At 37.3% G+C, this 11,381-nt stretch overlaps 1 protein-coding gene across 2 annotated transcripts in view; it reads left to right on the forward strand.

Annotated features, from left to right (window-relative positions):
• The window catches only part of LOC113038250 (translation initiation factor eIF-2B subunit gamma-like), a 32,251-nt gene that overhangs the window by 18,855 nt on the left and 2,015 nt on the right, over positions 1-11,381 (forward strand). For both annotated transcript variants that reach the window (XM_026195538.1, XM_026195539.1), the window contains 6 exons: positions 2,699-2,788; positions 5,051-5,184; positions 5,317-5,507; positions 5,641-5,703; positions 5,843-5,991; positions 10,167-10,270. In XM_026195538.1, the coding sequence (XP_026051323.1) occupies positions 2,699-2,788; positions 5,051-5,184; positions 5,317-5,507; positions 5,641-5,703; positions 5,843-5,991; positions 10,167-10,270 (731 nt within the window). The remainder of the gene's footprint in view (positions 1-2,698; positions 2,789-5,050; positions 5,185-5,316; positions 5,508-5,640; positions 5,704-5,842; positions 5,992-10,166; positions 10,271-11,381) is intronic.

Raw genomic sequence — 11,381 nt, forward strand, 5'->3', positions numbered from 1 at the left:
TTCACATTCAAATCATCCCCAAAACATATTAACATTACTAGTAGCCTGTTGATACATCTCACTGTCCTTTAGGCATGGCCATCTCGACTATCCTACCACACATGCATGCACGTAGTGTCTCTGTCACTGTTTCAAAAGGGTGACGGCGCGAAAATCCTGGAAAACATCCAAAAGATATGGTATCCACTCCCGAGAATGTCCACAAGATCTGTGCAAAGAAAGGGATCCAAAAGTGAGAAGACATATATGGTCCAACCATGTCCCTCGCGACAACGGAGTGCATCCGAAGCTTGTCTGTCATCCCACAGAAGTCGCGCTTCCCGAATGTTCTCCTCCACGAATTCACGCGCTATCACGTGTGATCAAGAATGAACCAATTACAAAACATGCTGAGATGATAACTAGCCATTTGACCGTATCAGAACTTGTTGACCTGCTCATGAACTCTTTTCTATGTTTATTTAAACTCTGTTCTTCATGCAAACAAAGCATAAGAGGATTAAACATTGATAACATATTTACCACTGTGTATTACTTATTTTTATGTTATTGCCATGTACTTAATCAGACAAATAGATGACCTTATGACAAAATAAAATACAGAATCAAATCAAAATAAAACAATACAATAGAGAAATAAAATGTACATCTGGGTTCATCACAATATGCAGAGGGGACGGCTGCCATAACAAAAGAAAAACATCACTGCAGGCTTCAACCCAGCTGCATTTATGATTTAGGCAATTAAAAAATCTCCAAGATTATTTTAAATAATGATTCAATCCATTTCAAACAACTGTTCAAAAAATGAAACTTTAAATGGACTTGAGAACGGGCCATGTGTGTTTTTTTTATTGAACATATCCGACACTTAGGCTAGGTGGCACTAGGCAGGCATAATGAAATGTGCAAAAAGGCTAGGGCCATTACAAATTTATTGGACAGGAAAACAAGTCGATCAACGTGGTCCAGAGCAGAGCGTTTTTCATTCACTATATGTCCAACTGATAAGAAGACGCGCTCCGACCGCACTGATGTCCCAGGGACACTCAGGTACAGCTGCGCCAGGTGGGGGTATTACTGCCAATTTTCCACCACAAAAGCTGGTCGCTGTCAGCTTGCAATGGTCCTTTTCATAACTCAGAATCTCCTGTAACTAGATGCGCGAATGAGGCAAAGACGTGAGACCTCCAGACGCGCATAAATGCGTCTTTACATTGGCTTAACACTGAAATCATTCGTGCCAGACACTCTATTCGCGTTTGCTGTGAACGCAGAGAGGTCGCTTTCGATGTCACTGGGTCTTTTAGGCGCGTAAATTTGATGGTATTTTCTGTCTAGCTTTCGCAACGCATACTGCACTTTCGGAATTCTTTATTTTCTTTTTCTGCTTGTTTGTAAGTTTTGTTACATCTATATTTTTTTATTAATTATTTTAAAATTAATAGTGTACATATTTGTTTAAAATCAGTTCCCTATTTTCATTTTCACACTTTTTTTGGTTGGCCATCGATTGTGCAATCGATTTTCAAACTAAAAGTGATAGCCCTACTTATTTCTATACCTACTTATTTAGATTGTGCATTCCATAAGTCTTTTTTTTAACCTCACTGTTCGTTCTTTGCAGTGCTGCTTGATAGTTTGGAATCATTGCGAATTGAGGCCATTGAGTGAAACCTTGACCCAGTAATCTTGATGTAAAGACTATTCTCTCCAGACATGCAAGTTTACTTGTGTATGTGACTGGAAATCCTCACATGCATCTGACAGCTTAACTTTTTTTTTAACCTTTAGTAACACTCAGAGTTGTTCATCAGGATGCACTGGACTCTTTCTCCATCTGAATCATTCTGGCCATTTTGTGGGCCTCTCATGGCTATTTGGAGGGGCTCTGGGAGCATTTTCATGTCAATGGCAGGCTATAAAACAGTCTGGGGGGTCCGACGGTGCTCCTGACATCTCACTACATACAGGATGTGGCAGCAAACGTAATCTGGCTGGGGTTGCCATGGCAGACGTGATGTAAATGTATGTTAAATAATTTATATATATATATATATATATATATAATATTTATATATTATATAAATATTATATATATATATATATATATATATATATATATATATATATATATATATTATATATATATATATATATATTTATATATTTATATATATATTTATATATTTATATATATATTTATATATATATATATATATATATATATATATATATATATATATATATATATATATATATATATATATATATATATATATATATTAGATTACATGGAGAAACTACCTAATGTCTTCTCTTTTATGTCACTTCACTTGTGTTTCACTTGTTATTCTTATTTTGGGGGTCATTATAGTTCTCAGTGCCTCGAAAAGACCAATTAGAGTGGAAGGGAGAGGGAAATTAAAGACTGCATGGGACATAAAGGCAAGCTATATAGTCTAACTATGAGGAAACCAGGGTAGCACTGTGCCTTACAGTTTGTTTGTCAGAGCTGTTATGGATTTACTTTGTTTCACCATCAAGCACATTCCTCATTTACCCTGTGTTTTATTCTGGAGCAGCCGCAGCCTCCTTCCTCACATTTACTGTCATTATTGTTTAATTGCACTCCATGATGTCCGTCTTCACTGCCTTCCCTTTCTCTAACACTCTTTTTTTATATGTACTCTTCCAGACATCCCAGAATGCTTATCAAGACCGGCCTGCTGGATGCCCACCTGTACTGCCTGAAGAGATCTGTGGTTGATTTCTTAGTACACAACAAGTAAGTCAGGATTTCCCAGTGAAAGATGAGTTTCAGGTGTCTGTGTCCATTCTTGCCAGTTGCACGTTGTGCCAAAGAATTCACACACACACACACATTATGGGGATTTTGATAAACCAAAAAAGAAGAAGAAGAGGGAATAATAAGGTCTGCAAATTTATGACACTGACCATATGAACTTGTACTTAAGGTCAGATGTTGCATCCATTGAATCAATTTGCTCAAGTCGTGCTGAATAAGATCCAGATAATCAGGTTTTACACACTTAGGGTTGGGTTCATGCTGCTTTCATTAAGCTAAAATAAATTTATAAAGCTAAATAAATTCATTTTTCAATTTAACTTGCCACTCAAATAATGAGGAATTATGAGTTTTATTTATAATGACTAATTGTGTATTGAATCAAAAATGTGTAAAAACAAAACAAAAGTTTAAGTCCACCTAAAAGCACAATTAAATATGGTTTTATTATCTTACAAACTGATGTAAGAACAGAGGTCATTAAAATGATCTTTTGTGTTTTCATTTTTCTAACTCACTTAGAGACGTCATCAAATGGCATTTACAATGCTTTTTATTTTCATAATATGGCTCATTTGATGTTTTTATATTGTATTGCGAGACTTTTATCCATCAGGATTTTCATGAAATTCAAAGAACATGTCCGAAGGTGTGCAAGTTAATAATTAATAGTTAATAAATATTTCATATTTATATCAGGGAGGAAAGTGGATGCCAATGTACCACTGGCAAACAGGACTACAGATGAAAATTAGCCATTGGCTAACTCTGGCATGTTACAGGTGCACTGTTGTTAATATGCATTGTCCTGATAAATAAAAAAAGTGATTCAATTTATGTATTTGTTTATTTATTTACTTTAGGATACTTGAATTTAAAAAGTTAATATGTGAAAGTTAATCTTGTTTTACTAGAAAAGCCTTAACTGAAAAACAAAACTTGCTCTCTGCACTTGATGGCAAGCATCTTATCAGCACCCCTTTCACATAACTAGTCGTTCCACAGTGTCTCTAATCCTGGAGTGGGCCTGTGTCCTCTACAGTCCACCCCTCAGCTCTCCATTCATCCTCTCAAATAGCCCTCCATTCCCCTGCCCCTCCAGTCCCCTTTGTGCTCCTGTAACTGACATTGTGAGGCCAGGCAGCCCGCTGTAAAGTGTTAGGTCCTCTCCCTCTCACAGACTTCAGAAAAGCGTGAGGCTTCTCTCCGCTTTGACATTTTAATTCATTCTCCCCTGATATAAATATCATTTCATCTAATCTACTCCTCCTCCCCAGCCCTCCCTCTCTCTCCACTTTCCCTCATCAAAGTAGTTTGACTTTTTTATGCTGCCTTTTCTCTCTCTCGTTCCCATTCTTTTTTTCCCCCATCCCTCCCTCCATCTCGCTCTCTCTCTGTCGCCCTTGAGCCTGCAGTACCGTGGAGAAAATGGACATAGTAACTGTTGTTTCTCTCTCTGCATTCAGATGGAAATTCTAATCTTGCCTAAAAGAAAATAAAGAGAGAGCAAGAGAGAGAGACTAGTTTAAGGAGGTGATATAGGTTTTTCATTGCTCCTCAAGTATACATGATTTTTTCAAATCATGACTCAACCCTTCTATATCCAAGAGACCACAAATTTGATTTAAATGAATAATTTTGTTAATTGAGGATGCATTAAATTGATTAAGAGTAACAGTACGGATATTTATAATGCTACAAAAGAGTTTATCTTAATATAAATGCAGTTCTTTTGAACTTTTAAACTCATGAAATAATAATGAAATCACGGTTTTCACAAAAAGCACTTTATCAGCGTATTAGGATGATTTCTGAAGGATCATGTGACTCTGTAGAGTGGAGTAATGGTTTACCATCTACAGGAGTCAATTACATTTTCTAATGTATTTAAATAGAAATCAGTTATTTTAAATGATAATGATATTTCATGCTATAATTTTTTTTTTAATGGATTTATTAACAAACAAATGCAGCATAAGAAAGCTAAACGTGAGCATAAAAAAATGAAACATGAAAAAACAGTAGTGTTGATTGAAATCTGCAGCTGTTTGTGTAATGTCAATTAATTGCTTTACTCCTCTGCCACAATAATGCCTTTGAATTAGTTAAATGAATAATCAAACTGACAGAATAATAGTACACTACCGTTATTTGCTGAAAACATTATTTTTTGTTTTGAATGATCTTACAAGCCCTGCTTTAATGCAAACCTGTGTTGTTGCCATCTGATTTTGTTTTCAGGTCTGTCACCTCAATTAGAGGAGAATTAGTGCCGTATTTGGTGCGTAAGCAATTTTCCAAGACTTTAAACTCCCAAAATGCAACAGAGGATTCAGAGAGGAATCAAAAACAACAGGACGCGCACCACAATTTAGGTAAGCTTCCTCTTGTAATGAATCGCATTTTCACAATTCATATTTGTCATCTTTCTAAGAGAGTGTTATGTGTACATAACAAACGGTGACCTAGCAAAAACCTACATGTCAAAAACATACATGTCTTTACAGAGCTCCTCAGCACCAGTAAAGATGAGGCGCTGCTCCAGCTTGCCCGGGAGAGGTCATGTTGGAACGATCACCGTGGAGACATGAGCGAGGCCTACCATGGCGGAAAGCTACGCTGTTATGTTCACATAATGGAGGAGGGCATGTGCTACCGTGTGAACACGCTCGCGGCTTACATAGAGGCCAATCGTGTGGTGAGAACAAACCGAAAGAACTGTTTTAATGGCACTTTTTTTCTTAACTGTCCACACTTAATACAATTCTTTAAGACACTGGTTCAGCTTTAGCGGTTGCATTGTATTGTGGGATGTTTCCATTATCCCTTAGGTTCCAAAGCTGTTTGAGGACCCTCCGATCCATCCAGCTGCTGTGGTCTCAGAACGCTCCTTAGTGAGTCCTAAAAATGTGTCACAAATATGACATCTTTGTATGATTAAAAATGCAGACCTCATAAAATGTATTAAGGAGCACACTCTCATATTGAAATACGTTACTCCTCAAATAAAGTAATGCTGTCTATTTTAATTAGGTTGGAAGTGACAGCATCATCGGCCAATTGTGTCATATATCAGACAGGACATCCATCAAGCGCTCGAATGTTGGCACTTCAACTATAATCAAGGAGAAGGTGAAGATTACAAACTCCATCATCATGAACGGAGTCACTATTGAAGAAGGGTAAGTCATCTTTTTATAGGTAATTTATTTGTAAACCAAACCCAGACAGGATGTTTGACCAAGTAACATTAGCTGCATTCTTTGGATCGTGAAATGTAATAATATTTGAAAACATACTAATAAAAAGCAGCATTTAACTAAATAGATTAATTTAAATGATGTCGCTGCAATTGATCAAATAAACCCAAATGCATTATGAGACTTGTTGGAACATTTTTCAGTGTATACGGTCATTTTTTTTTTTTTACCAGTTCTTTTAGCAGCTTTCCAATGGTGATGGACTACTAAAATGATGATTTTAATGAAGTCTTAAAGGCATGGAAATTTCAGTGTTGGATATAATATGTTCATATTTGTATCATCTGTCAGAAAGAAATTTGTCTGTGAGTGCAATTGCTATGATTTAAAATTAAAAATTGCTATGATTTAAAAAATGAAATATCCAGTTATAAGAAATGACTGGAAAAAGTAAGAATTATTTGATTAAAAGCATCTTTGAAATATTTTTACATTTATTTGAAATATAATTTTTTTTTAAAGGATCCTTGCTGAATACAAGTATAAATTTCGAACTTTTAAGTGGTAGTGTACATAGTGAACAAAGCTTTTGCAATTTCATGCACCCCTGTTTTGTCCTGTACTGTCCATAGTCTAGGATGACAGACAGTTTGTTTGTCCCTAGAGTATTTAGTGGTCTGGATCAGATGTTCAGCATGAAGAAACAAAAGTTCAGATTTTGTCTGAAAAGTTAAATGTGGGCTTGACGTAGACATAATGCGCAGAGAGACTGACCCGCTTCTGCCTGCAGGTGGTGTTGGGGTGGATGCTGCCGCTTCTTGCTGTGTTGAGCAAAAGCAGAAACATGCGTTGTCAGACCCTTAAAGGTGTTCGCTGACCCTGAACAGGCCCCCGATACAACAAATTAACACAAAAGTGATGAATGTAGATGTAATGATTCCCTAAGAAACAAGCGTTTTGCTACATGTGTTACACACATGAGTTAAAGAAGCTTCAGTAAACATTCACATCTTGCTAAACTCGCTTGATTCACAATGCTTCTTTTATGAGTTCATAGACTTGTGAAAGAACAATGATTTTTTTTTTCATTTAAGGTGATTCGGGTTAATGGCAAATCTCGATTGTAACTGAACACAAACGGTCCTAAATCATCTCCAGGTGGTACAGAAAAAAGAACCTGTTAGCTGGAGACAGGAGGGAAAAGCTTTGGTTTAAACCATTTTTTTCCCCTTCAAAATAACAAGCTTGGAGACAACGTGGCGACCCTTGTGTACGAATTAGCCTGTGCGTGGAGAGCGGAGTGATAGAAAGGATAGGGGAAGGAAAGAAAGGAACAGCAACTCTTTCAAAACATAAAGTAAGAAGGGATTAGGAAATCCCTGGCATTTAAAAGCGCCACTTGCATTTTTTTAGGCCATTTGTTTGCATGTAGGAGTGGTAGTTTATGAACCTCAGGAGGTTTCGGGGTTGATGGGAAGGGTGGGGTGGGGGGGGCATGATGGTGGCTTGTGGGGGTGGAGAATAAGGGGGGGTCACAGCGAGGAGGAGCATAGTGTCAGTAATTAGTGGTATTTCAGCAACTGCATCTTTGGTGGTCTCTCTGTTTAAAAGTCCAATCCTTGTAATTTCCCATCTACCCCCTCTGTCTCACCCGCTCCCTCTCTTTCTTCAAACCTCTCTCACTCGCTCTTGTACACACCCGTGCACCTGAATAGAGTGCCCTGTGTAGCTGCCAATAGAAACCTGTCTCCGTCAGCTACAACACGGGCCGTGCTGTCCGACGCTGCTTGATCTTGAAGACGGGACGCCCTGTCCACTGTTCCTGTTCCATGAGCTGAAAATCTTAGTGTGAAAAGTTATGGATTTAAATTTTGGATTTAAATGGATGGAGAAAGTGTGAAATGGCACGTCCTGTAGGTCCTATGACATCCGGACACTAAATCGCCGAAAATCAGCACTAAAGCGCTTCTGTACGTCAGAAGGCAATGTTGTTTTTAATATATATGCTAATGTCGCCCAAAGGAAAATAAAACAAGCCTGGGGAAAACATTGAGGGATCAGGTTTCAGATTGGCATGGTGGTGATGGGAAGGGGGGGGTGTAAAGGGTCGAGTGAGGAAAGGACAAGACCCTCAGCTGTGCAATTAGCAAAAAGACATGAAAGCCGAACACTCATGGTAAATATGCTTCACCGCAAGAAAGTTCAGAAAAAGTTAAGAGTTGGCCCAGGCGAACCAAGTAAACATAAAACTGTGCAAATAAAGTTTTATGGTGCCAAAGCGATCCCAGGAAAATATTATTCTTTGTATGGTGTAAACAGACAGCAGCTCGGGGATGTGTGTGCGTCTGTGTGTGTCCAAGTGCACGTAGTTCAAAGCCAGGCTCCCGAGCACTTCACTACAACTCGCATACACAAATATCAGTCTTTCATTATGCTCAAAGATTCCAGACATAAACGACACACTGTCAGAGATTCTTGACTAATTTACTTCCTGTATTTTTTCATTAGAGCCAGGTATTTACAAGATGTGTTCTTGAGTTCAAAATGGCTAGATTGCAGTGCAGTGTAGTCTCTATAACTAGTTTTGACTTCAAACCACATCTTGTATGTCTTAAAAGACATCTGTCTTGATGCATATATGCAGAGACCAACAGTTAAAAGCAACAAAATCAATATTGATGGTTTGCTTCCTATCCTTATCTCATTGCGATTTCTTGATCTGTATTATTCCTAAGAAATCATTGTAATATTTAATCAAAATGTAATAACTTGATCTGAGACAACTTTCGTTTCGCGCAATTAGCTATCTGAGCATTGTTTTAGCAAAACATTATAGGTATGTTTCTGGTTGAACATTCTGTTTCATAAAGAAATATGACAAAATATGGAGGTAAAATGGGTTATTAATAGTCAAGTAGAGTGCTAGAGATCATATTGAATGAACAGAGCTATAAAAATGGTTTGCTTAGGACTAGTGGTCAAACGATATGAGCCTTGAAGTATCCAAGCAATCTCTGAATGGTTTATTATAGCCAAAATGTTAACACAATATTTATTCAAAAAATTCACTAAAATATTTGTGAAAATCAAAAAAAAAAAAAAAAAAAAACTGAACTGACTGAGCCATGGTAGAGCCAAGACTTACTTGCTAAATGGACTTAGGTGTCAACAAATATTTCAAATCCGTTTCAAATACTGGCCCAACTAGTCACTAGTTTGTACATAACAAGTGTTATTTCTGTCATAATTTACACTACCATTCAAAAATATGTGGCAGTACAATTTTTGTTTTGTTCTTTTAAAAGAAATGAATACTGTTATTCAGCAAGATTGCATTAAATTGATCAAAAGTGACAATAAATACATTTGTTACAAATAACTTCAGTTTAAAATAAATGCTGTTCTTTGAATTTTATATTCATCAAAGAATCCTGAAAAAATTGTTTCCGCAAACATTTTTTTTTTTTTCAGCACTTTTCTTGAGCACTAAATCAGCATATTAGAATGATTTCTGGGTCCCACTTTATATTAGGTGGCCTAAACTACTATGTACTTGCATAAAAAAATAAGTACAATGTACTTATTGTGTTCATATTGTGTTGTAAAACACTTTTGCTGCTATTGAGGTGGGATGGGGTAAGGTTAGGGAGAGGGTTGGAGGTATGGGTTTAAGGGTGGGTTAAGGTGTAAAGTATGGGTCAACAGTGTAATTATAAATGTTATTACAGAAATTAAATACAGATGTAATTACATGTAGTTGTTTTTAAAGTATAAGTACAATGTAAAAAACATGTATGTACGCAATAAGTACATGGTACTAAATTATTAATTAAAATGTAAGTACATAGTAGTTAAGGCCACTTAATATAAAGTGGGTCCGATTTCTGAAGGATAATGTATCTTTCCCATCCTCTTTCCCATCACAGGAATCAATTACATTTTTAAATATATATTAAAATAGTTTTTTTTTTTTTTTTTTTATTGCAATAATATTTCACAGTATTACTGTTTTTATTGTATTTTTGTTCAAAGTTGGTGTGACTTCTTTTTTTTTTTTTTTTTTTATTCTTACCGACCCCGAAATTTTGGTGGTAGTGTACGTGTTTGTTGTATGCACATTAAAACAACACTCATCTGACACTCTTCTCTTCCCCCAGGTGTAACATTCAAGGTAGTGTGATCTGCAACAATGCAGTGATTGGACGTGGAGCTGACATCAAGTACTGTCTGGTGGGGAGCGGCCAGCGCGTAGAACCAGAGGGTGAGAACTCTGCAGTCCAACGCAGTCTCTGCGCATTACACTACACGCACAAAAACACACACTCTAAACTTCAGTAGTTCCGCTGTAATCCAGCCTTTTGTGTTTGTGTTTATGTGTGCACTCTCACGCCCTTGTCAGCCTTTTCATTTGTGTGATCTTGTGTGTGTGTATGTGCGTTTTAATCTGTTTTAATAGCGTATTAAACCTAAGCTTGTGTGTACAATTGAGCTTTATTTTATAATATGCTTAATCCTCGCAGTCTTAGATCAATGCGAGGTTTGTATGCATCTATTTGCGTGTGTGTGGCTTCAGGCTCTTGTATTCCGGGTGGTCCGCGCCTGGTCTCTAACCTCTCCATAAATGACAGTGCCTTAAGGTGGCCCTAAGATGTCCAGAGGCTGCACAGTCTAATTGACTGAACAACAGGGTGCTGCTGCCTCAACTGACACCCCCTCCCACCCCACAACTTTTCTTCATCTCCACCCTGCACCTCTCCATCATCACTCTCGAGCTGGACTCGATTAGTTGGCCATAACCTCTAAAAATGCTTAGGCTTACTGAAGTGCTCCCAGAAATCCCAAATTACAAGCTAGACCCCCTGTACTTCCCCCGACACACACCCGCCCTCTGGCTCCAGTGATTTAAGCGCAGCGAGAAGCCACGATTCAAAGTTATCCCCGAAAAACCCAGAGCAGAGGTTAATGTAACCTGTTATTTAAAAAGCATTGCTTATAATAACTGCAATAAATCCCCTTCAGTAGCCCTGAGGTTGAAACTCGCTGCTTTGTACACAGATGCACAGATTTAACATTAAATCAAAGAGAGAAATTAAGTTCATTAAAGAGTCGCTGCTTGGTTTTGATGTGTCTACCCTCCTGAAATAAAAAGGCAGATTTTCTTTTGAGGCTGAGCTGCAAAATTGAAAGATTCCCTCTGATGGTGATGTAGCTGGTTATTTCCTTACTTAGTTATGAGCGCAGCTTAAATGTTATCGTAGATTCACATTTGTGCACTGATAGTTAGAGGATTATGTTTGGAAATAATCTTGATATTTGAGACTTATTTGTGGATACTATGATTCTCTATTAGATACTTTTATGGTCACAATATA

The sequence above is a fragment of the Carassius auratus genome, chromosome 21, assembly GCF_003368295.1.
Source record: "Carassius auratus strain Wakin chromosome 21, ASM336829v1, whole genome shotgun sequence".
Classification (NCBI taxonomy): Eukaryota; Metazoa; Chordata; class Actinopteri; order Cypriniformes; family Cyprinidae; genus Carassius; species Carassius auratus.